The 25,458-nt window shown below is 38.3% G+C and overlaps 4 protein-coding genes across 5 annotated transcripts; 2 read left to right on the top strand and 2 right to left on the bottom strand.

The window, feature by feature from the left end:
* The first annotated feature begins 1,482 nt into the window (after positions 1-1,482).
* Positions 1,483-4,808, top strand: LOC137942544 (protein yippee-like). The gene is made up of 6 exons (XM_068788239.1): positions 1,483-1,502; positions 1,573-1,714; positions 3,684-3,727; positions 4,007-4,115; positions 4,204-4,259; positions 4,545-4,808. The coding sequence occupies exons 2-6, from the start codon at positions 1,619-1,621 to the stop codon at positions 4,627-4,629; spliced, it is 390 nt and encodes a 129-aa protein (XP_068644340.1). The 5' UTR covers positions 1,483-1,502; positions 1,573-1,618; the 3' UTR covers positions 4,630-4,808.
* An 819-nt stretch (positions 4,809-5,627) lies between these two features.
* LOC137937259 (arginyl-tRNA--protein transferase 2-like) lies at positions 5,628-11,435 on the bottom strand. Of its 2 annotated transcripts, none has more exons than XM_068782348.1 (6): positions 10,970-11,435; positions 10,003-10,041; positions 8,733-8,883; positions 7,376-8,506; positions 6,946-7,273; positions 5,628-5,909 (listed from the first exon to the last, which is right to left on the bottom strand). In XM_068782348.1, the coding sequence occupies exons 1-6, from the start codon at positions 11,103-11,105 to the stop codon at positions 5,784-5,786; spliced, it is 1,911 nt and encodes a 636-aa protein (XP_068638449.1). In that variant the 5' UTR covers positions 11,106-11,435; the 3' UTR covers positions 5,628-5,783. The 2 variants fall into 2 exon arrangements, with proteins under 2 accessions (XP_068638449.1, XP_068638452.1); XM_068782351.1 differs by lacking the exon at positions 5,628-5,909 and adding an exon at positions 5,946-6,248.
* Positions 11,436-11,835: 400 nt separating this feature from the next.
* LOC137937277 (non-specific phospholipase C1-like) lies at positions 11,836-15,926 on the bottom strand. The gene is made up of 3 exons (XM_068782362.1): positions 14,738-15,926; positions 12,785-12,961; positions 11,836-12,415 (listed from the first exon to the last, which is right to left on the bottom strand). The coding sequence occupies exons 1-3, from the start codon at positions 15,891-15,893 to the stop codon at positions 12,096-12,098; spliced, it is 1,653 nt and encodes a 550-aa protein (XP_068638463.1). The 5' UTR covers positions 15,894-15,926; the 3' UTR covers positions 11,836-12,095.
* A 2,036-nt stretch (positions 15,927-17,962) lies between these two features.
* LOC137937268 (uncharacterized serine-rich protein C215.13-like) lies at positions 17,963-24,210 on the top strand. Its single transcript, XM_068782357.1, has 5 exons — positions 17,963-19,000; positions 19,308-19,419; positions 21,611-21,728; positions 21,886-22,869; positions 22,973-24,210. The coding sequence occupies exons 1-5, from the start codon at positions 18,811-18,813 to the stop codon at positions 23,231-23,233; spliced, it is 1,665 nt and encodes a 554-aa protein (XP_068638458.1). The 5' UTR covers positions 17,963-18,810; the 3' UTR covers positions 23,234-24,210.
* The last annotated feature ends 1,248 nt before the right edge of the window (positions 24,211-25,458 follow it).

The following is a 25,458-nucleotide window of genomic DNA, read 5'->3' as shown; positions in this document are numbered from 1 at the left end:
CATGACAAAGACTAGCCAATACACAAAAAAAAACGATCTGTTAGGTGCGAAAAACTACTACCTACAAGAGTGAACGAAACTACTCTAATAACTCTTTGCTCTTATTGAGGAAAAATACTTTGTAATTTTTATTCTTCGCCCCTCAATTATTATGTTAGCTAGGGATTATAATAGAATGGTAAGAGAGATGGAGAAATCAATTACATCTTATTCTTCAATTGCTACAAATTTCACTTAGTAACTTTATCAGTTAGATTTTAAAAATGTTCGTCTTGATGGTGATTTCAATGAGGAAGTTCATGTCTCAACCACATAGTATTGTGGTTGAGAAGAATCAAATTTGTATGCTAAGTAAGTTTCTTTATGGATTAAAGCAATCCCCAAGAGAATAGTCTGGCAAATTCAACAAGGTCGTATTTAGCTTTGGTTTTAAGAGGCATGTTTATTGTGGTTTTCTATGTGGATGATATAATTCTATATGGCATCGATAAGGTTGGAATTTGGCAAACTAAGGAGGAACTCAACTAGGTATTTCAAATACAAGATTTGAGACTATTGAATTATTTTACTAGAATCGACGTGTTTCAATCCCGATATAGAATTGTGGAAATATGTATTATATTTATTGGAGAAAATTGGTATGCCTGAATTTCAGGCTATAAATTCACCTATATGGATCCAAATGTTCGGTTGCAAGTTGAGAAAGGTCATGAAGTAGATGTAGGAAAGTTTTAACAATTGGTTGGTAAACTCATTTATCTCATGGTAACTCGACTAGATATTTTTGTTGGAAGGCAGGGCCCAAGCCCACACAACCAAAGACGACCCATGCATCTAAGAGATAAAGAAGATGAACTCAAGACCCATAGGTCCACATACATTGATGGCAGGATGGTAAATAAAGAGTCATCTCATAGAAATGATAGTGATGTAATTAAGTTAAAGTTCTAGGGTTAAAATTCTAAGTTTATGGGTATTATTATAATATTATAATTTCATAAATCTATAAATAGAGCTTCAGGGAAGGTTAGGAATAATCAATTCCATAACCCTTATTCCTCCAGTTTTTTTTCTAATGATTTTTTTTTCTTTTTATCCGTGAGCTAAATTCATGGAGTTCTAAAAATCAACAATTTTTTTTTGTAGTAAGTGCTATTAGTTGATTCATGCTTTGGAGTAAGATTCCTGAATCTTATGAGATAGTAAAGATCCCTCAAGGGCATTTCTGGGTTGAGGGTCATAATTCAGCTTGTAGTCTAGATTGGGTCCAAAGCATGGTCATAAAGCTTAATGGGCCTGGGCTGGCGTGAATGCGGCGTGTAGGCGCGCAGGAGCTTCTCACGCACTTCTTATACTAAACATCTCGCTGCATTCTGGGCCTCTGGCCTCTCTATCAACCGTTGGCTGAATATAATATTCTCTGGTTGCTGATATAAATACACGGAGGGCATGGAGTGTGAAGTGGCCTAACCTGTCTCTCTCCACGTTTCTTGTAAAGGCAGGTAAACTACTTTATCTGCTTCTTCTCTTCCACCTTCGTTTGCATTGTTCTCATCTTCTCTGGCTTCGTAGCTTCCAAAAGGGGGAAGGGTTTTCTTCTTCTGTTTTGGAGCCAGAAATGGGGAAGTTATTTGCGGTACAACTAGAAGGCAAGATGTATAGTTGCAAGCACTGTCAGACCCATCTCGCCCTTTGCGAGGACATTGTATCCAAGGTATCTTCATCTTTTTCCGCCTAAAATGTTTTGATTGTCCTGATGGGACAGCTATTGGTTTTGGGGTGTTGGCTTATTATTTGGTGGGTGGATGATCCTGCATTTTGTGGTCTGTTAATCGATCCTATGAGTGATTTTGATGGTGGCTGGAGGGAGGACTGTCCTGGATTGAGGAGGATGAGTTGGAAGGATGATTAAGTGGCTGGATCCCCCGCCCAACTTTTCTGCCTATCTTTCGTGCGATTTTTCAAAGGAATATTATTCTTTGTAATTTCGCACTGGTTGTCCATCCTAAACAAATTTCGCACTGGCCATCCTAAACATGAAGGTTAAATTGGTTAAAAATTTAAATTGACAGCAGACAGTTCAGAGTTATCTGTCCCAGCTGCCTTTTATTTTTTTCTCAACTTTTTAAGTCTTCAAAAGGCGCCCGATCTTTTATACACCACTTTTCAAAAAAAAAAAAAAAAGGCGCCCCGATCTTTCCCTTGATATATCGTACCTTTCTTCTCATATTTTTTCTGGGTAGTAAACAGACCTTGTGATCTGCCTCTATGGCTGATGAAATGAAGTAGAGGGTTTTCCAATTTTTCTGACGTGAAACACTCCTCATTTTCCAATCTAGATAAGCAAATGTACCGGTCATGGGGGTAATTACTGATTGTGGAAAATATAAATGTGTGTTAACTCTCGTAATCGTCTTCAAACAAATACTGCACAAGTCAATTTAATGACCGTAACTTCTCTGGTCGATGTAGTCTGTTTTACATAGTTGTTCTTTCCCCTTTTTGTGTGTAACTGAAAAGAAGAACACAGATTTTTTTCTTTCTTTTCCAACCGAGAACATATTGTGATGCTTTGTACTTTTCAATATCTTAAGATGTTCATCACATGTTCATTTCGTTCCTAATTACCAACCTTGGAAGTGTAGTGTTATCCATGGGAGGCTTGCCTTTGTTATTCTTCTATTCTAAGGCCCTCTGAATGTAATGAACTTCTAAACGGGCCAAATTTGGCATTACAATTTAGCACTCCATTACGTGTTAATCTCTTTTGAGGCCTTTAGATCTAGAAGTATTTCTGTGGGTGCAATTTTGTTTGGGGAAAAATGTTGGTAAGCCAAGGGTGTTTCCTTGGTGGAAACTCAGGGTCTCAGTTGTAATTCAATTTTTATGGTCCCTTGAGCCACAAAAAGCAAACTCAGTCTCAGACATGGCAGCTAATGAGCAAATACCAGGGCATACCTAATCTATATTCTAGAGTTTGAACTTGAAATTTATATTTGTTGCTTGGTAGGCTAGTAGAAACATTGATTGGAAAGTAATATCTTTGCTTTTCACATCATCTTTTTAATCTGAAGTTCTTTGACTGGGCCTCTGTAGAAAATCCCGAGCAACTTAAGAAAGCTTGTGAGAACTCCGTTGTTTCTCCCTATCTATTTGTAGATATATTCTGTTTGCGACGAGCTAATGCAATGAAAAGGAAAGTTTAAGATGACTCTCTCTTTTGTGTTGTGCTTAAAACTCCTGATTGTGTATCTGTAGTTGTCCTAATGACAATTATTCCCTAGCCTGTTATGAGCTAATTAACCAAAACTTAAATGAACAGAACTTAACAAACCAAATCACTAAAGCATAATCCTCATTCCTCTCACTATGTTCATACAAGTAGAAACACATGCTCTGAAATTTGTTGTATCAGTAGTTGTACCATTTCTTGCAGTCTTGTAAACTGTGAGAAAGAAAGAGATTTGTTTTCTAGTTGACTACATTAGTAAGGGAACCCTTTGCTTATTTGTCTTGGAGCTTTGCTTGCAATCATCTGACTTTTATGTAGGTGGCACACCTCAAATTTCATATGTTGTGGCTAATATCTCATGAGTACACTAAGCTTGTTATGATACTCGACAATTTAAAATTGTCAGGGAGAATAACTGACTTGGCAATTTTGTGTCTGCTATTTCATTCAGTCTTTCCATTGCAGACATGGGAAGGCTTACCTCTTCAGCAAGGTGTAAGTGTCTTGGCTTTCTCCCTCTCTGTTTTTTCTATGCTCTGTGTTATATAAGCTCAGCTTCGTTGAGTTCTAGTGTCATGTAGAGTTGCTGACATGACCCTCACAACATGCTTTACGTCCTGTTAACTGTCCCCTTTCCTGGATGGTGAACTATCTATGTTAGTTGCCTATCAACATGTATGATATCCAGTTGGAATCAACTGATTTATACTTGATTGCAGTCTCCATGTTGTGGTGTAAATAACATGCTTCTTTTCATGATCTGATGGGAATCAGCGTGAATGTCTCACTCGGACCAAAAGAAGAACGAATGATGATGACCGGAATGCACACAGTCTGTGATATATTTTGTGTCCGATGCGGGTCTATAGTGGGTTGGAAATACGTAAGATTAAGTGGTAACATGGTTTAACTTTTAGTGTTAATGATGAATGTTCTTCAACTACATTTGCTGATGTAGTGATATGGTTCAGGAGGCTGCACATGAGAGAAACCAAAAGTATAAGGAAGGGAAGTTTATTCTCGAAAGGTAGATAAAAAACTAATCTCAGTGGATTCTTTTAAGAGCGATGATACCTTGAAATTCACCTTCAAATTTGTAGAGTCTGAGTTTGAAATTGATCTCTCCATTGTTTTTGTTTTTGTTTTTGTTTTAACAAGTATTATAAGCAATGGTTTGATCAATCTCCACCTCAGAATATACAAATATATGGATGCATTTTCAAGGTGCATAAATCATTATTCTCTTTTTGAATTGTGATCCTAAGGGTCTTCGTTTCTGGTTTCGCGTTTTTGTTAATTTCTCCTGGTGCAGGTATAAGGTTTCTGGTCCGGATGGATCGAATTACTGGATCAGTCATGAGGCTCAGATTGGTGGAAGCGATGCAGATGATGTTTGACCAAGGAATGAGCCTGGGAGTGCATTCAACTGTTAAAAGTGTAAATTTTTCTCTGTTCTTATGGTTCCCTATTGGACGATTCAATTCTTGGGGAAATTCAGAAACAGCATTTGTAATCTTTACAGTTTGGTATCTTAGTTACAACCCATTTTAATTGAATCTCCGATGCTACAGGTTTAGATCGTTGTGTTCTTTTCCTAATCACAAACCTGCGCAAGTTCCAGTAAATTGATAATGGATGGAAAGATAAGAAAACAAGAAGTGTTTTCGAACTTCCGAGTATTGCTGATGCTGCTTCCGAGTCCCTGAACCTCCTTGGAAATCTGATCAAATTCGTTTTTTATTTTCTTTTACACGAATCAATGGAATCTGTATACAACAAAATGAAAGAACTAAGCGTGACGCCTCCTGAGGCTCATTATTAATCGATTTCAGATCAGAATCATCATATAAAGTTCACATTTTAATATTTCTTTTCCGTTTTTTCCTTCCCTGCAGATATTCTACCTCTCTCCCAATAATGAACCACTCGAAGCAAGTCATAAAGAAAGGCAGATGTAGAGCAAAGGGAATAATAGAGTAGGTTTAGAGTTTTATTGACACTGTTTTCATTAAATCAGTGATAACAGCGGGATTGGTTAAATGGCAAACACAGCTCATCTTGTCCTGCTTCTGAAGAGACCTGGAGGTCATACCTTGCAAGTGCAGACATACTTAGGGTGGAGATAGGTTTTGTTAGAACCCTTTTAGGGGAATGGTTTCGATCGTTCCAATAGACGAGAGAGGGGAAAAAAGGAGGGAAAGAAGTGATGTCTCCAACCTGCAAAGGAGCCCTGCACTTAAGAGGGAAAGCTCAAGAGGGAAGTATTGTAGTATGGAGATGAGAACTCCAGTTAGGTTAAAATCGCCAGCAGCAGTATTTAAGAGGTGAGAAAATGAAGGAATGTGCTTGGAATAAATACTTTTTTCAAACTTGAGTATCAGATTAAGAATGGTGAAAAACTATAGAAGATCTAAAAAGGTAATTGGAAGATAAATTGTGGATACTAAGATCCAAAGAATTTTTCATTGAATTTCATTTGAAGCCCACAGACAGCTGACAGTTTAAGCTCACCGATAAAAACACATACGCTGTTATAGAAAAAGAGCACAACTTATCTGAGGCAGTATACCATCCGATTAGCAAGTTCTGGTCCCACTACCTTGGTATATCTGCGGAGCCGTTGTTCCAACGCCTGGAGATGCTTCTCCTTAATGGGGCCAAAAGTTTGTTGTAGATCCTTCAGAAAACAAAAGTAAGATCAAGACAAATACACTGAAAAAGAGCAATAAATGGTCAATCTTCAGTTTGTATTTCCTTTTCCACAGCCGGATACAAACAGAAATATGAGTAGATGCTCACATCTTTTATCTTAAAAATAGTAGAGGTCTGAAATCTTAAAAATTACAAGAAAAATCTAGTTAGTGAAGCTCTTCCTACAATATTCGCATAGAAGCCCATCCTACTGAGGACAATCTAGACAAATCCTGAGGACCTTTCTCATCAAAACAGAACATTGAAGCCCCAACAATCATAGAAGACCACCAACGAATAGCATAATTAGAACCTTTATTGAAACCTGAACAGGCAAGGCAACACTTCAGCAGTAATTGTTGCCATCTTGGTATCGTCATGCTGATGCTGTGTCTACAGGTTATGTTGGGGTTCTCATAGTTTGCTTCCATACACAAGGAACAGCAAGAATGTCAAGGGCTTGCTTACAACAGTCTACAAACAGAGGAAACTTGTAGTCACAACTGCAAGCTGTTAGCCACATCTAATTAAGAAATAAAACCTAAACAAAGATCAGATGCCCATCCTCACATTTGACTCAGGAAAGTCAAGTAGAAAGTGCTTGACTTTGACAAGTCTCACAAAAATCTCACATTTTTGGTTTTCTAATAGAGCAGGCTTTTAGAACTGGTACTCGGACAGTTTCTCAACTCTATTCCTCTGTTTTCTTAATATCTCTTGTTGAATAATATTTAGAGTGAATGATATTTGAGCTGCAAACAAATTATTTGCCAGTAAGACTCCAAGAAAGTGAATGAAAAGCCAAAAGTCTGCCATTTGTTGAGAGATAAGCCAGGAATGCTGCAGTCTCCCAAATGAGAAATATAAATTTTTCCCATGTCGCACATGAGGCCCATAAGGACAGGACAGATCCACAAGTGCAGGGCTATGATTGATTTTACATTAAAATAAAAAACTTCAACACCACCAGTTGATATTTAGATCATTAACATGAATGAAACTTAAATGACAGATATATATACCTTGAATCTCACTTGAGTACCATTTAATTCAATCACAATGTCACTGAGATCCGCTTTTAGCTCCTCCATAGATGCTACTTCGCTGGTTTCTGGGCCAGAGTCTTCATCGACTCCCGTATCTGAACCTTGGAAATCCAGTTCCATTTCCACATCATCATCACTGGATGATTCACTCGTGTCCATCACTTCATGGTCAGCAGATGAGTTTGCAGAGAAATCTTCCAGAAGCGGCTCAGGGGATCCCACATTTGCTGGCCTCATAAAATCTGATAATACAACATATGGTTTTTTATCAAGTAAAGGCTTCACAATATGAAAGGGAACCCACCTGTAGAATACGAGACAAATTTTTTAAATGTAGACAACATTGATCTTTCTACTAGAAAGAAATCCTGTACATCCAACAGCTCAGAGAAGAACAAACACTTACAGGTAACGAACAGGACAGAGAAGTTCCGCGGGACTATATGCAGCTTTATATCTCATTTTGCTGCAAGAGTGGATATAATAGCCAAGATAGTAGTACTGGAGGCTTGGATAATGGACTTGTGCCTCCATAACCCAGTCAATTTCTCGTAGGGCTGTGTACTTCCCTAATGATAGAAAGGAGAAATCCGGGTCCCAGAACAAATACTTACTTGATAAACATCTGGGAAGGATGTCAACCACACCAACAGCAACAAGCTTCCCATCAACCAAATACTGCTGATGGAAAGAGCCAAACCCACAAGGCGGCACAGAGCTCGTACCAGTTGAGGGAACAAATATTATGGGAGTGTCCACCAAAAAATTTCTATAAGAACTTTCTTTGACATGATCCGGCTTATCATTATGCACTTTTATCTGATATTTTCTGTACAAGGCATACTCCTCAGGATCAAAGCTTGACCTTTTCAAACGAATTTCAAGTCTCTGTCTTTTTGTTGGGCTATATATGCAGGTATTGGGTCGTTTGGCAATATCTCTACTGGTATTTGGTGATTGATTGGACACATCCAGGGTAGTGGGCATTTCAGCAGAAGCATTGGAATGGTAAGAAGAATAAAAATTAAGGTGCCCATTACAGGCTTTAACTGATACACCGGGATAGTCTACCAGCTGTTCTAATAAGCTTGCAAGTTTTTCTGCAATAACCGTGGGTGAGAGCTCCAAAAACTGATCACATTGAGTAGCAGAGTTTTCTAATAACTCAAAGTGGCCATCCTGCTTGTTTGATGACAGGTGACGCCTTGTGGCTGCAGCTATCTGAAAACTTGCACTGCTTGTGTATAAAAGATCCCCAGATATCTTGCTGATCTTCTTCTTTGCTTGTTGTGTCACTTTTTTAACAACCGCCTTTGTTAAGAAGATGCCTGGTGGCAATTCACCTCCTGCTATTGATTCACTAATGGCAGAATCAATTTTATTTGATAAAGAATGAATACACTGATCATTATTATCTTCCTCTTTACATCTATCCAAGAGGTCCTTGGCAGATGATTCTCTGACATTTACACTAGAAGAAGCACTAACCACCAAGGTCGGTTCATCTTTACACACTTTGTACACACTGTCTAAGAATCTGTACATCAACGGCAGCTGATGTCAAGTCTTTAAATGAGCCAACCAAGTTTCTATCAATGACAAATGTTTCAATTCTGGATGAATCAATACCATAGAGACAATAACACTCATAAAGCCAAGGAAAAATGGTGGTTTTGAATGAGCAGTGTTCAAGGATAGGAATGAATATAACCGAATACAAAGGAGCTAAAATCTACATAAAAATACAAATAAAAATAACATACCTTTGCATTCGTCTGTATACACGTAGTTGCTCTTTTGAGGGTATGAAATTGTCTGCCTTGAGCTGGATGGTATATGATGGGCAGCATGTGCTTTCCATCTCAGGCTTGTACAGAAAAGAACCAGATCTCCTCCAGCCACGGTCCAACAGTTCTATAAGCAGCGGCAAGGAGAATATTTAAGCACAGAATAAGAAAAAAATTGGCAGCTCAAATGATTCTCAACTACTTTTGGCCCAACAACAAGGTGTTAAAAATAGCGATGGTAACAGGTTGGTTCGAAGTCAGGTTTGGGTCTCTGACCTTGCCCCACAAAATCATCCCCGCATAAACTTGCAATGATGTTGGATTTCCAACCCCATATCTTCCCTGCTATACCTTTCCTAAACCCCATCCCTACAAACCCCTTCGGGTCCTCACAAACCTGCCCCATCCTTGCTTTTCCCATATCACACCTGATCAATGCCCCACATAAGCGGGCCCCACAAATTTTCGTTTTGTCATTTATGCCCTTGCAAAATTTTGCTGTTTTTATTTTATTTTGACATTTTATATTGTCCTTTAAACTAACTAAGGGGTGTATTTTTAAAATAAAAGATATATTTTTCTATACCTCGAGTCGGGCTCTTAGGACTATTCCTGTGCCCAGATCCTACCCCATGCAAGCATTTCAAGGGAAACCCCTTCCTACCTCACAGGATAAAATGAGAAATCCATCCCTTGTTGAAGCAGGTCAGGAAGAGGCAGGTTCCCCATTAAACCTACTAGCTAAAAAGTTCAAATTGAGCTAACTCTTGATAAGTCACCCAAAATAGAATGGACTGCTGCAATAAATGATAAACACTAAGAATACAATATTTACCGTTTCTTAAAAAAAAATAATAAAAAAATAAGTTTCAATTATGAGAATATAAAATATTTCTCCAAATACACCAAAAATGCCATAAGTAAACAAAAGGAGTAGACTAACTAACTCTCTAATAAGAATTTAGTGAATGGACAGTCAAGTATACGAATACTTTCTCATAGCCGATAGTAATTTTAATGGGCTAATTGCAATCTAATTATAATTCTTCTAGCATTGATGTAAAAAGAATATCAGGAATGACTGAAAGCCTCCGTTTTGTGCATTATTGCACTCCATTATACAAGTGTAACTCATGTTTCAGGTCAATTATTTATTATGATGGCAAAGGTCTTGGTAATTATAACTAACTTCCGCATGAGTGTAATTAACTATTCAAAAAAATAAGGAATAATTTAAGTTACAAACCTTGGTAGTCATCAACAGTGATGCTATGAGCCCATATACCTGCAAAAGCAATTGCATTGACTGGATATTAGGACAAGTGAACAGACACTTAGAACATGCAGGTATCACTTATGGAAACCAATAGCAACACAACCTCAAAGTAAACATCTTTAACCATATGACTCCACTAAGAAAAGATGCTACACAAACTGTAAACAGCAAAACAACATATTGTCACCGCCAGGCAAAGCCAAGACATTCAGACTGACATTCACAGCCTCAGAAGTCATGCCTCCAGAACAGATAAACAAGCATTAGATTTCCTAAGGTAAAGAATAAAGTGAATTAATTTATAATCAATATTAAAAATTTCACGAAAAATAATTCTACTTCTTTCACTAAACGAACCATGTTGTTTTCACTCGATTAAGAGAATTCACTAAATCTTAATCACAGAATAGGACTAGAAACAGCAGCCAGTTCATCTGATCTGTTCCTGTAATATCCACTAAATGAAATCAAATGAACACTCAAAGAAACTCGATCCGTTAAACGTCTCCAACATAATTTGATATAACAACGAAATAGCAAAAAAAAAAAAAAAACTCTGTCCGCCCAAAACGCTTTTATAAGATCTTACAGAATTACAAACCAAAACATTGCAATAATAGAGAGTTTAGCATTTTCAATTGCCATGTATTTGGAACGAAATCATATGGTACATTTATCAGATATAACGCCAACCTTGATCAGATTATCGAACTTTCACGATGTATATCCGTTTCGGGGTGTAATGCTTGGAAGATACCTTTCTAAAGATGGGATTTTTCTCCAAGGCCTTGTTTTGACTGTTAATCCCCTTGGCTGTTGCTCTTTATTAATAAATTTTCTCACCATTCAAAAAAAAATAATAAAAAATAAAACATCTAACTTACCACTAGCAAGGGAAATGCAATGGAAGAAAACAAAAGAAAGAAGCAAATCTAACCATGAGATTGACTGGAGTAACCGCCGGATTTGCAGTAACCGCAAGAGCTCCTCGTCCTGCCGTGATCGGTTACGACGCTTTCACCTCTTCTAATGCTACTGCTACTGCTCGCTTCACTACCGATGTTCTCCGCCATTTCAAACCCTACAAGGTGGGTGACATAATTTCTTACCGCAAGTTAGGGCTATCCATCTCTTCTCCCCCTCCAGTCTGCACCAGGTAGAGCGCTAAATCTCTCCAATCAACCGGAGACTTCTTTGCATTTAAGTAACTTAGTCGTTCCTCAATTTTCCACGGTAAATTAACTTTAAGCAGGATAATCAAACTGCAAGAGATCGAAAAATTGCAGATCGAGGTCGATCGCCTCTGTTCGGAAGCTCGAAAGGCTTTCTAATCGGCCTCTCACGACCAGGTAAAATAGAAAAGAATGATTAAAAGCGACAAGAACAGTTTGATTCGTGCATATACTCTGACATGCCGCGAGCGAGGCCAAAAGTTGGTCTCCGATTTGTTTAAGACGCAAAGAGAACTGATTCGAGTGAAAGGACTATAATATCCTCGAGTTCATCAAATCGCAGTGTTTAGGCTTCCAATCGACTGGATTTAAATCAAAACCCTTTGGTTTTATTTTGTATATAAATAATATATTTAAATATAAACCAAATTATACTTAAAAATAATATGATTAAATATAATTGTAATAAAGACAATATAATTATTTTAATTTATATAAAAATATGTTAAATGATTAAAGTCTCTATAAAAAAAATATAAATTTGATTTAATATATGACAATATAAAATTAAATAACAATAATTAAATTCTCATAAGCTAATCTACCTATAACTTGGTCTGATTAACTCGAATTGACAATACACCCCAAGGGTGAATTTTCATTCTATTATATATAACTGGTGATAGAAGGATCACAGGCTTCGCCTTACGGATCATGCATAGATTTCCGTACAAGCAAAGAAATCAACCCTTTGTCCACACCATATACAGAATCCAATGAAGAAGGGGGAGTTTGGCAAATTCAGATCGTGAGATCCCCTTCTCGAGAATGAGTTCAGATATGTACATATATGTGTAAATCAAGTTTAGGTAGGTATTCTAGGAAGGAATATCAGCTGCTCTGAGACAGTGAAGAAGAGGGTCCTGCTGTCCTGCTTGTGAGGGAGGGCCTCATGGTAACAATGGCAGATTCATTTGCTCCTGCTCTAAGAGCAGCCCTTCCGGCCTCCAAGAATCGAGCTACTGCATCCTCTGCATATTGGTTGGCCTGAACCACAGTCATCGACTTACCTATGCTTGGGTAAGCATTGAGGACATGGTCGCCATTCAGCTGAGATGCTAACTGAATGAGCTCTTCCTGGAACTCGGACACAGAGACATCTTCCCTTGGACCTGACGGCCTTAGTTGTTTCACCACCTCGGGAAGTTTTTCTGCATCCAAAGCCAAATTTCAGTTGATTGTCAGATAAGCAGCACTGAGAATATGAAAATTATCATTAAGATGTAGAAGAGAGAGATAGTGAATGATAAAATAAAATATCATGATAAACCCAATGTTTTTAAGAGGAATAAAAGGCCATGCTCCTGACAAGTGCAGTGGGGTAATGGTGGGTGTATCAGCGTTAATTAGATCCACCCTTGCTAGGTCTTAGTTTTGTGGTGACTTAGATCTTCACAAAGTTGCTGAAAGAGATGAGAAATGACTCGAATAGGACGTCACAAGCACATCATATCAAAAGATGCAGTGTACAATATAACATAGTAAACAGAAGCAAGCAAAATCAGAGAATGGATACAGACCTGGACAATCAGTCCGTGGGGTTTTACGGAGAGAGAAGTAGCTCTCAAATGACCCAGCCCAAGCATCCCTCTTTGTTAGAAAATTTGAGTTGAGATTGAAAAGCTTCTTCACAGTCGCAGGGACAGATGAATGCTCGAAATGGGAATGAGGAGTGGGGCCATTAGGCTCATGAATCACTGCAGAAAAATTCATAAGAATCAGAATACCACAAATGTAGGATACAAGTTAAAAAATATACAAGTTTGAATGAAAAGAGAGAATCAAATCCGAACCCTCAGAGTAACCCAAATGGACGTGTGAAATTTACAAGAAGTGGGTAACATATAGTTACACATAATTAGATATTAAGCAGCATACAAACACAGAATCATTAAGAGTTCATGTGCCCCACCCTCTCCATAAAACTTAAATCACAGAAATAATGATTAGCAATCACTAGCACTTTATGCTGACAATGTGTTCTAAGTTCCAAAAAATAAAAATAAGTTTCAGTACAGAATGAAAAATAACAGAGAATATAATAAGAGAAGGCCATAAAATAGAAGCAAGTGATCAATTAGAGCAGCTCCCTTTCTTTAAGCTTAATAGTTCATCAAATACAAATGCAATACTTAAAACAGTACAGTGGCCAATATGTAAAGCAGTAGTAGTAATGCATGATTCCAAGGTATTAGGTTGTCTTAGAGGTGGCAGGGAAGTAATATCGAAAGTCATTTATCAGAATCAAGAGATGCATGTGAAAGGAAAAGATACACATTTCATCAAGGGGCACCAGAAGATTCATATCGTTTCTGGATTCAATTTATTATAAGACATAAAAATGCGTAAAAATATTCATCTAAATGTGAGTGTACTTCTTACTAGCTGAAGACATGCTATCCGATTCCTGGTGTACTCGCAGACCAAAAGAAAATGATCTGGGTATATTAAGCTTCCCACTCATGTCAACCAATAATGAGCTGTGGACTAATGAATAAGTTCAGACTGCATGGCACCAACAAAAACTAGACACTTGATAAGGTGGCTGGTGCAGACAATAGACCTCTGACAAAATTCTAATAACACCGTTAACTTAACAAAATACAAAATATTCTCCCTCACACCTAGCAGATTCTTTTAGTACAATTTGACTCTGCAAGACTACCATCACAAAGGTGTCCCTTTTCAGCAACTACTTGGTCCATGACTCGTTTAACATTTGATTCAATGGCAAAAGGATTTTTTGAGGACTAACCAAAGCCATCATAGTTTCATAGATAAACATCTGCAGTGAATAGTACGACTAGAGGAGCAATTCACAAGCAAGAAATACCAAAAAAGAAAGAGTCATCCGAGATTCAAAGAGGCATCTAATAACATTTTTCTACTCATATATAAAACTGCAATAGGTATCACCAGAAAAAAGATGCTCTGGGCAGCAGTTGATATCTAGAGAAACCCTGGTCCCCTAATAGTTGATATCTAACAACTACAACAACTATTGACTCAGAACAAGACAATAAAAAAACTTAAACAGATACCCATTATGTCTGCAGCATTTCAGAGCTCCTGAGGAACAGAAGTAACCCAAATCGGATCAGCAGAACATTACACCACTTCCTATGTAAAAAATCAGGCATAGGACCTGCTAGAATAAGTCCTGCAAGACAGACTCACTTTTCGTTCAGTTATTCTTCATAACTAACACTGGAAGAAGTCCATTTTCCTATGCTCCCACCCAATACTTGAGAGTCGAGACGCTAATACAGTTCAGGAATACAAGCCTGAGCACACACATACGGATCAGAAGGATAGAAGGGATGCTATAGTAAAGAATAACTAATGCAATAACCTCGGATACAGTCATTCTGAACACGAGACATTTGAGTACAACAAAGTATTACGCTTTCCAAAGGTAAAATTAACAAACGGACACAAAAGAAGTAGCGACAAAATTTCAGAGAGAAATTCACCTGATCCCTTCTCAATCCATGGCGAGACCAAAATAGTCGGCACCCGGACACCCAACCTGTCAAACCTGAAGTAAAAGGGATCAGGTCCAATAATCCCATCCGGGTTCGGAACGTTTGAAACCGGAGTGGGCACATGATCATAAAATCCTCCATGCTCATCGTACGTGATAAGCAATGCCGTCTCGTTCCACTGCGGACTCGACCTCAACGTCTCATACACCTCCTTCACCAGTTTTTGGCCGAGCGCCACATCGTGGGAAGGATGATCGTCGTTAGCCGGGAATGGCTTAACATCAAAATACCTCTGCTCTATCACCACATAGTTCGGCAATTTACCCAATTTAGCGTGCAATTTAAATGTGAACTTGTAATTATGGAACTTGAATACGTGCTTCAGCTTCCGAAGGCTCTTGAAGAAGAGGGTGGCGGGGATGTTCTGGTAATAAATCCCGAAGCTGAGGTCGTTCTCGTCCAGCGAGTCGAAAATGGTCTTCTGCGGGAACCCATGAATGAGATCTTTCCGGACGTTGCTAGAAGCACCGTGAGACGTCGCGGAGTGGACGTAAAACCTGTTCGGCTGAGTGGAGGTCGGCACCGACGCAAACCACCGGTCGAAAACCGCAAAATTGTTAGCGAGATCGGCATAAATCGGTAAAACCTCCGGCTTGAAGCCGCTCATAACGGTTTTGGAAAACCCTGGAGCCATCCCCTCCGCCTGTTGAGCAAAACCCGTCATTGGAGCAGGTCTTGCAGAGGTATCGTTCGAACCGAAAATCTGCTCCCGAATAGCTTGAAAAGAGTGACCAGGATCGGAATCCACAAACTCCGCGTCATCAGCGACGAATATCTCCGGCGAGCTGGGGTCAGACGCCACAATACGATTCGACTCCGCCCCCGTAAGGCCATCGATTTCCGGCCTAGTTGACTTCAACCAGCCGAGCATATGATCAAAGGAGCGGTTCTCCATGACCAAAACCACAAGAGTTTTAATCGGGCCTTTGATTTCATGCTTCTTCCTTCCGAACTCAACGCAGTCGGAGAACACAACTAAACTGAAGAAAAAGAAAAACCGGAGAACCCGCCGGGAATCCATGCCTTTTCTGGCGACGGACGGAGAACGAAAAGCTCGAGGAAAACGAAAAGAACCGAAATCCATTTTACTAGTGAGAGGCGTGTTGGACCAGGGAACTGCCGTCCTATGGTCGACACAAATAAAGTGGAAGACGACAAAAGACTGTGACACCGTAACAGCATATCCAGGGAATCCTTGGATATCAGAAAACAAAAAACGGAAAACGTCAAGTTATCGTTACTTTACCCACGACACGGAAACGGCGTTATTTTAGTTCACATTTGGAACCGATTAAATCGGTTATTAAATACTAACCTATCTTTGCATCAGCCAATGCCCAATTTACTATTTTTTTTAATATTATAATCATCTAAATATATAATTTCTATAAACAAATATCTTAAAAAAATAATTTTTAATTCATATATATATAATTATAAATATAAAAATAATATATAAGTTAATTAGGTCAAATTACGGTTGGTGTGGAATATTGGTTGGGTTCCATAAAATCTAACTTTGGTCAGTAACCGACTAAATTACTATAAGCCACGGAACCACGTTGACGGGCCTAGAACCGATAGAAAAGTCATTGAAAGCGTCGGATAATGTTAGATGATGTGGTATTGACTCAACCATGGGTTTATGAGAATGGCCCAAGCCAAGCCACGTAGACCAAATTGGTGCCCATGTTAAGTATGACAATATTAGTTGTAATCAGGGTTTTTTACACAAAATCATAATTGGAACCGGGTTCTTCAAAACCCGGGTTACATTTGGTTAAATAGGAAGTGACCCGCCCATAATAGAAGGGCTGAGCCTAATCAAAATTTGGAGTCAACCCAATAGCAAGTATGAATGGTGGTTGAATGGTGGTTATAGGGCAAAAAAGATGAACCATTGATGGCGAAGCAAACTCAGGGTCAGATACAGACGTAGGAAACAAGATCGATCATCGAGCTGTGGGACTCTGCAACAGTTCTTCCAATGGCAGCGTGCGCGTGTACTGCACGGTGTTCTTGAGAAGCATAAATAATGGAGGAGTGACGAGGAGGGCACTCACGAAGATTTTTAGATTCCCGTAATCGCAAATCAATTCTTCGAATCTGCACCGGTCTTATCGTCTTCAACAAGATTAATAACTGTTACAGTTGATAAATTATTACTCAATTAAAACTAATCCATAATTTAATGGTAACCGGAGTCTGTTTAAAGTTTCCGTCGTCCGCCTTTTTCCTGATTAGATGGTTGAGAGGTCAAATCAAAAAATCTTGTTAGTCACGTCTTCCACCCGTTTGTTGAAAGGACAGAGAAGGCATTTCTCTATAACCTCAGAGGCGGCGGCACAAATTCAAAGTTTCAAAACGCCACAAGTCACGAGGGAAGATAAAGACGTCATCGGTTTGCTAGTCAAGAAACAGGCACCGTTGGATGAATAAAAAGCCCACCTAGAGGGGGATCGAACGGGCGCCACGGAACCAAAACTTTGAAAAGCGAATTTTGAAGCTACAGTGGAGTCATGCCTTGTGCATGTGTTGGCACAGAACGAATTTTCCTTTTCATATCCTTTTCCGTCTTTGGAGCTGTTGTGTACTACTATCTACCCCAGATTTTGCATAAAACTACATCGATGCCATCCTTGTGAGGCACTCGACCCATTTAAAATTCGAATACGTGTCGAAGCGTCTGAGCTCGCAAAAACACTTAAAGAGAGGCGGCTCCAACTCCCTCCAACAACCGAAACAGAAATCCCCGGATCTTAGAAGTCTCACTCACAGCTGAACCGGGTTTTACCGGTAAAGAGAGAACCCATCCTGCTAAAATCTGATCGAGTCTGGTCTGATTTACGGTCCAACCCAACCATTTCGACCCCTAATTAAGAAAAAAACTTGACTCAATTCAATTTTTACTTGGTTCGGTTCGAAGTTTGAGTTCTAACTTGGTTCAAATTTTTGGGTTCGAATTCGAAATATTGAGGTTGGGAAGTAAAAACCTATTTTTATATTGTGTGGCAAAAACAAATGGTAAAATTCCGGGACAGGTGACGTCACATGCGAAAAAACGAACAAGATAGAACGATGGACGAGGAGTGGAACTGTCGTATTTATCTGAGCTTTGATAGTCGATTTGTAACCCTCGCGCTCGTCTTTTGTTATCCGTATGAAAAACGTAGCTTTTACGAGAGAGTGGGCGAAAGTTGCGTTGTCAAACAAGCAAGGTTCAGGGATCCCCTTCGTCCCCGATTTTCCCGCACACTCTTTCCATTTTTCCTCTCTTCCACTGTCCGACTGAAGGAGTAGGAAAAATCGTTTGAACTCTGGTTGTTGTTTCTCTATTTTTTACTCACCTGGATCGTTGTAGTAGATCTTACTCATGGCGGAATGAAACAAAGATGGTCTTTTATCTTTGAGTGATTTTGCTTTCGTGGTTTTTTTTGCAAAAGCAAGCCAAGCTTGCTGTAGAAGAGCTGACGTTTGGTGGAGTGGATGTAAATTTGGTCGTAAGTACGAGGTGCGGAAGGCTTCTTTCTTTTCTCGGTGTGAAGGTTGGGTTTAAGTGGAAATAGTGAAATGCTGCTCGTTTTGTAGTGTTGTCTGCAGTAATCGAGCTCTTTTATACGTTTATATCTTTGATTCTTGCTCGGTAAAGCTTCATTTGAAGATAGGCCCGTCTTTTGAGAGGTTATGAAAGAGTTCTGGTGTGGAGAGTTGTTGCCATGGAATAAGCGATTTGGGTTGAAGATCTTGTGTTGTAGTTTTGTATTTCTGTATAGGGAATTGGTTTTGGAAGGGATAGAGGAAATGCTTGTCGATTTCCAGCTCTCCGTGGAGACCTTTGCAGTCCTTAAGCTGCATTTTAGATCCATATCTTCAGTTTAGTTTGGTGGCATCTGACTGAGGTCAAATTTCTGGAAGAACCTGCAGTTTTGGAGTGGTTGATGAGTATCGGGTTTTAGGCCTCTCTTCTTAGAGTTTTCTTTGGGATTATTTGTTGAACTGCGATGAATCGCAGCTTTAGGGCTCCTGAGTCGCCGAAGCAAGCACCATTGCAGCAGAGACCAGGAAGAACTTTAGGCACGTTGATGAAGGAGAAAGAAGAAGAACTTGCTCTATTTTTGGAGATGAGGAAACGAGAGAAGGAGCGAAATAGCCTCCTTCTGCAGAGTCCTGATGCATTTGATTCCCCATTAGGTACAGATGTGTTGGCTGTTGTATTTATTGGTATTTTTTCCATCCAAAAAGAGTTTCTTTAAGGTTATTAATTTCTTGAGGTCTTATATTACGAGTCTGGGGGGCACTATTTGGATCTTCCAATGACTTAAGATCACAAAACAGCTAATTTCTCTCTCCTGTTATTTTTACTGTTTCATTTCCCTTTTAAAATCTGAATGTGAAATCACATTACAAATTTCAAATACTGGGAGCTATTTGAATAATTTCAATGTCAGCTCTGCACTAACTTCCTTTCTTTTCATCTTACCGATTTGGACGTCTACAGGGCAAAAAGGAGGCAGTTCTCCCTTTTTCAAGATGGTGTCATCTACCCAACCACGCAAGACTGCAACTGATGATTTCTTGAACTCCGAGGGTGATAAAACTGATTATGATTGGTAATAGCATAATTCTTGTTCATTTTGTAGCAATAGTTGAAATTTGTTAGTCGTTGCCTGTTCTTACATTTAGAGAGTCATATGAGTTTGTGTTATGTTGGTTTGGGCTGTCTAACAAGTTGTTTTCATTCTCTAGGTTTTAAGTATTAGTTTATTGGGGCTAATAAGGAATAAAATAGTTTATTTTGAGTTTATATATTTCTGTACAATTTAAAACTTTTCTCATTACTAGTTAGGGAAATTTTCTGAGCGCAGAGGAAAATTTTTTGGTAGAATTGTGAGTATTGTGAAGGTAAGAAATGGTATTTAGAGATGGAATAACTGGTGAAGGTCATTGCAAGAATCCATGGATTTATCTCATTGGTAAGAAAAAAGGTGTAAGTAGTTCAGATAGCAGGGAATATCTGGATGATTGGGTTGGATATCTTTTCGCTAGTTACAGCTATAAAAATCACCACTGAGCAAGATAGAAGAAATTGAGAGGTCCTCAGTCTTTGAATGGTTTGAAAATAGGGCAACAATTTTTTTGGTGCTGTAGCTTTTCCCTTCATATCAATCCTTTATAATGTCTGAACTATGAGTGGTTTGACATAGGTTATCATTCCAAAAAACCATTCGGGATGATGTTGGTTTAGGGAGAATAATCAGTTTCAAATTTGCCTGTTGCTATTTAATGTTAAAGATAATCTGTGTTGGAGAGTCTGATTTTAGGTAAATATCTAAAGCAGTTGTATTCCCTTCATTATAGAAGACAAGGAAATGTCCCTTGTGTTTTGCAATTGCCTTCGAACAAGAAAGTTAAAATCATTACCAGTATTGTCGGTATAAAACGATCAAATCTCAAGCTTATTTCCATCATGAACAACTATGTGAGAAGTGAGTCCACAGATGGTTATTGCACAGATGTGTGATTGAATTTGAAACTTAAAGGTTTTCATTGTAAATTTCTCACTGGATTGTTGTTGTTTTCATTATGGCGCTGCTGCTGCTTTTGCTCCTTTTTCACCATTCTGCTATTCTCAGCTTCAATAGGTGAGGGTAATTCATGAAGAATTAAGACAATTTCTGCATAAAACAAGTATTATGCACTTTAAGTGGCCTACTAAGGATTTAGACCAGGCCTATCTGGTCAGTTTAGCAGGCTATTACTTCAAAGTTGGTGTTGGATCAAACTCTAAACTATTCCTTTGCTACATTGCTTTGTTGAGGTAGTTCTGTGAAATAGCTAGTGCCCTGGACGGATTAAAATCGTGCACACTGGTCAGCTAGTATGACTGAATGCGTGTTTCCTGATGAAGGGCAATCTGTGCCTGTCATAGTTTTTCATGGGCAGTCTTAAGTATAAATCCTGACAAACATGTTGGGCCTACTAGGAGAGAAGACTTTAGTTATGGCCTAGCGGTCCTGCTGGGGGTTTTACTAGATTAAGGTCTTGAGCTCAAGCCTCTTGGGGTAACCAAGTATGAACCCGATGTAATAGAAAGACACAAAAAACATGGAACCAATAAGGCTAGTGTTAGTGCTTGTTCAGAAAGGCTAACGTTAAAATTCAAAGTGTAATGTTCTTATTTAAACATATTTAACTGAAAAAGTTTGTTTGCTCTCGTCGCTAATAGTGTTGGATGTCATATTTGGAGTGCACAGCTCCTGTGATGCTTAGTGATCATTGATTTTCCACTTTCCCCTGCTCCCTAGAGCTTGGTTAATCATGAAGTGGCATATGAAAAGGGGCTGCAAGACAAATTCAATGATGTTGTACAATTACATTTTCTTATGATCTTTGAGTGCATTATTTGGTCTCAGCTGTAATCAAATCTTTTTTTTTTTTGGGGCAAGGGGGACACTAGAATAGTGGATTTTCTTTCCGATCATCCTTCTTAAAAGACAAGAATAATACCAATGCAAATAAGAGAGAATCTTTACCTGTTGAAACTCCTTTCTATAATCTATTATTTTGATTTGGACCCTTAGTTGAAGTTGTTGTTGGCTGTTAGTAGTCTGAAAGACGAATGAAACATGTGGTTGGGAACTTTGAGCTTATTGTTCAAAGTATGTATTGTATTCACTCTAATTTACTGTTTTGTCATTGGTTCTGCTTCAAGGACTGAATGTGGTTTTTATTTATTTAAAATTGTTAGAACTATTCTATCCTTACTGGTTAGAGTTATTGGGACTTTTCCTCTATTTGCAGGCTTTTGACTCCGCCAGGCACTCCTCTTTTTCCTTCTCTCGAGACAGAGACAAACAAACCTACTGTAATGAGTCAGGTTGGGACTCCCAAGACTCGGCCCACAGTGTTGAAATCTAGAGTGAGTCCTTTAACTCCTGTAGTGGACATTTTTTATTTTGATTGATATGTTCTGTACTTGTTTCAGTTGAGTCTTAATTAACATGCCTGTGACATGAAAACATTAGGCCTTTTGTTTCATTGACATGCAACTATTCATTTTTTGCATGTACGTGCAGTTAGCCAATCCTCAGGGAGAACCTCCTTCAAGGGGAAATGTAGTGACTAGGCCATCTTCGAACACTTCCAGTACTGGAATCCGGAGACCGTCGTCATCAGGAGGACTGGGGTCAACCACTTCTCGAACTTCTCGACCTGCAACACCTACTGGAAGGCCTGTTTTACCTTCTACATCTAAACCTTCACGACCTTCCACACCCACATCACGGGCCAGCATACCTTCAAAACCTACTGTTCCTTCAACAAAATCATCAGCTGCTGTGGCAAGATCATCCACTCCAACAGCCCGGCCAACTGTGTCAGTTGCAGCCAAGACGGCAACAAGATCAGCAACTCCAACCCGACGGCCATCAACGCCATCTGGTAGACCTGCAAGTACAGGTGGACCTGGTCGATCATCTTCGGTTACATCTGGTAGACCTGCAAGTACAGGTGGACCTGGTCTATCATCTTCGGTTACCAAGACGGCACCCCCACCAAAAAATCCTGTTCCCTCACGTGGAACCTCCCCTACGGTGAAATCTAGGCCATGGAAACCTTCAGAGATGCCTGGGTTCTCACTTGATGCTCCACCTAATCTAAGGACATCTCTGCCTGAAAGGCCATTGTCAGCCTCAAGAGGCCGACCTGGAGCCCCCAGTACTCGTTCTTCTTCTGTTGAACCTAGTCCAAATGGCAGACCAAGAAGGCAATCTTGCTCTCCTTCAAGAGGGAGGACACTTAATGGTAGTATCCATGGCAGTGGAAGCTCTGTCTTGGCAAACCGATCACATTCCAATGGTAGCGACAGTCTGAGTCCCGGTTTGATAGGAACAAAGATGGTTGAGAGGGTAATAAACATGAGAAAGTTGGCACCTCCTAAACAAGATGAACATCGATCCTCCCTTGGTAATGCTACTGGCAAGTCATCCTCATCACCAGATAGCTCAGGCTTTGGCCGAACTCTGTCAAAGAAATCATTAGACATGGCTCTCAGGCATATGGTATGTGCTGGTTTTTTTAGCAATCTTAACAAGTCGAGTTTATTTGTGAAGTATACTGGAGTAAATTATGCAATTTCTGTAATTTATCTTTCTTTCCGTGCAGGACATTCGAAGAAGCATTCCAGGCAATTTACGCCCACGTATGACAAATATTCCTGCTTCTTCCATTTACAGTGTGAGGTCAGGGCCTGTAAAAAGCAGGACAATTAGTGTTTCGGACTCTCCAATTGCTACAAGCAGCAATTGCAGTTCTGAGCAGAGTGTAAATAACATTGCCCTCTGTTTGGATGGGATGGAAATTGAAGATGACATTGGGAGCGATAAGGGAGGCCATTTCTCTCCATCAAACCAGCGTGGTAGGTGACCCACATATTGCGTGCAGTGCTGCCAACACAAAAAAGGTATTATTTTCTTGGGCTTTTTGGAGGCTATCAAGCTTGGGTCCTCTTTAGATCTCTTTGATGTGCGTCTGACGGATCGGTCCTCAACTTCTTGATGACCTTTTCTGTAGATGTATAATATTGATCAACAGAATTGTAGAACTAGTCTTTGATTACTAATTGCGAACGATGATGTATATACACCCTGAAAATGGACACTGGTGAACGAACCCTCAGTTTGCCTCCGAGCTAGGGCATTAGTTCCACAGCATTGTGAATTTGAAATTGGAAGTAAGATTAATCTCCGAAATTATATCAAATTTTTTGACTGTATTATTCTGTTTAGAATCCAAGTGAGTTTTAGGTCAAGTTGAAGACCAACCGATGAAGTATCTAATTAGCACAAACTAACAAGTTTTTTGAATATTGAACAATTGACTGTTGTTACTGTTAGTGACTTGCATAGAGTGTGGAGAGAAGTTTGAATTATGTAATTCATCACTAGCTAGAGTGTGGATGTGGTGGGTCTTCTCTCTTTGAGAACAGTATCTTTCTTCTGATATTGAGGTCCTTGGGTTATTGAGGATGCTATTGAAGTGAAGGTTAGTATCAGTTTTATGCATTTGATCATGCTCTCCTCTGCAAATCCACCACAAATGTGCACTTTGGATGTGCAAAAGAAAAGCGGATAGAGTTGGAAATGGATCCAACTACATGAGGAAATGAAGGTAACAACGGCTTATGTGATGCTTGGTTGCTCTCCAAGAAGCAAATTCCACAGAACAACCGCTTTTCTTCTTACTTGGTTCTTCTCTGCTCTTGTTCTAGACTGATGGGCGCTATATTCCTTCTTGTATTCATGTTAAAGCAATAATTGATAGTATATGACTATTTTTTATGATGAGATTGAAATATATTGGATGTTGAGTTTGTATTTTAATCGAGATACCAAGAATAGCTTTGAAATGGTGGTTTTGACGAAGCTTGTAGACGATCATATGACATTTGAAGCTTGTTTAATTATTCTATTTTTATAAATAATTTAACTAATGATTTAAAATTTTGTGAAAATATATTATAAATTTATATTATGTAAAAAACCCATTTTATGTTATTCATAAAATAATTTATTTTTTTATTTTTATTTTTTATTACTGCATTAAATAAGTGATGTAAGAGTGTTAATTAAAATATTGTTAAAAAAACATTTGATCAACTAATTTTTATTTAATTATTCTATTTTTAGAATTGAATAAACTATTGAAAATTTTGTGGAAATATATTATTAATTTATATTATATTTATTTATGTCATTTTTATTTTTTTATTTATCTATTTTTTATATTAATTAGTATACAGTTAATTGTTACATGTAATTATTGTATTAATTTACAATAAATTGTAATAATTTATTAATATATTATTTTAATTACTTAATTACTATATTAATATATTTTAATTCTATATTAAATTACTAATTAATGTAATAACCATATTTGTTTTATTTAATTATTTTTTTAGATATATATGTTATATTTAAGTATATTATAAACAGTTATTCATTTTCTTGTTTTGGTTATATTTTTCTATTATCCCATGCACGTAGACTCTTCCCCACTAACACCATCTTTAACTTGAACTTGAATTAAATCATTTACTTAAATTTGAATTTGAACTTGAATTTGAACTTGAACCAAATGTACACTAACCCCGCTCATGTCGTGATATCTCTAAATGCATTTTCCATCTCTATAACCTTTATAATAACTTCAATATCATTAATGAATTACACCATTTTATTGAGCTCCTACTTAGAGCAAAATGAACAAATTTGGTACTCCTACCAGCCACTCAATCAAATTGTTTTATCATTGAACCTTTGTCTTGGGATTTCAATCAAATGGTAACTCAAGAAATAAGTTTTAATTCATCACCCCTCTTAAGCATAATGTACTTGTCCTTTCTACAATGCATTTAAACGACTTTGAAATATGATTTTTACTTTTTACGTTTGCTATAGTTTTATGATTAACATTAGTTAATCAAAATAACATGAATAAGCTTATTCATCTTAGAAATATATGGTAACAAACCCTTAAATCATTTTGCTTCTCCACCCTCCAACTTTAAAACTACCATCTCAATTGTAGTACATTATGCTTGGAGGGGGGATGGTTCAGGGTCTACATGGAAGATTTTTCAAGCAATA

This window comes from Aristolochia californica, unplaced genomic scaffold (assembly GCF_029961685.1).
Source record: "Aristolochia californica isolate CCGP_79_NKW_82.1479 unplaced genomic scaffold, dmAriCali1.0.hap1 SCAF_10, whole genome shotgun sequence".
Lineage (NCBI taxonomy): Eukaryota > Viridiplantae > Streptophyta > Magnoliopsida > Piperales > Aristolochiaceae > Aristolochia > Aristolochia californica.
The sequence above is the reverse complement of the archived record's forward strand: the minus strand, read 5'-3'. Positions and strand labels throughout refer to the sequence as shown.

Coding starts and splice junctions, on each gene's coding strand:
- LOC137942544 (XM_068788239.1), top strand. CDS start 1,619: ATGGGGAAGTTATTTGCGGTACAACTAGAAGGCAAGATGTATAGTTGC. Junction 1,715..3,683: donor GCGAGGACATTGTATCCAAG/GTATCTTCATCT, acceptor TATTTCATTCAG/TCTTTCCATTGCAGACATGG. Junction 4,260..4,544: donor GGGAAGTTTATTCTCGAAAG/GTAGATAAAAAA, acceptor CTCCTGGTGCAG/GTATAAGGTTTCTGGTCCGG.
- LOC137937259 (XM_068782348.1), bottom strand. CDS start 11,105: ATGGCGGAGAACATCGGTAGTGAAGCGAGCAGTAGCAGTAGCATTAGA. Junction 8,507..8,732: donor GTATACAGACGAATGCAAAG/GTATGTTATTTT, acceptor GTTGATGTACAG/ATTCTTAGACAGTGTGTACA. Junction 7,274..7,375: donor CTCTGTCCTGTTCGTTACCT/GTAAGTGTTTGT, acceptor CGTATTCTACAG/GTGGGTTCCCTTTCATATTG.
- LOC137937277 (XM_068782362.1), bottom strand. CDS start 15,893: ATGGATTTCGGTTCTTTTCGTTTTCCTCGAGCTTTTCGTTCTCCGTCC. Junction 12,962..14,737: donor ATGGATTGAGAAGGGATCAG/GTGAATTTCTCT, acceptor ATTTTTCTGCAG/TGATTCATGAGCCTAATGGC. Junction 12,416..12,784: donor CCCACGGACTGATTGTCCAG/GTCTGTATCCAT, acceptor CTTTGGATGCAG/AAAAACTTCCCGAGGTGGTG.
- LOC137937268 (XM_068782357.1), top strand. CDS start 18,811: ATGAATCGCAGCTTTAGGGCTCCTGAGTCGCCGAAGCAAGCACCATTG. Junction 21,729..21,885: donor CCACAGTGTTGAAATCTAGA/GTGAGTCCTTTA, acceptor ATGTACGTGCAG/TTAGCCAATCCTCAGGGAGA. Junction 22,870..22,972: donor ACATGGCTCTCAGGCATATG/GTATGTGCTGGT, acceptor CTTTCCGTGCAG/GACATTCGAAGAAGCATTCC.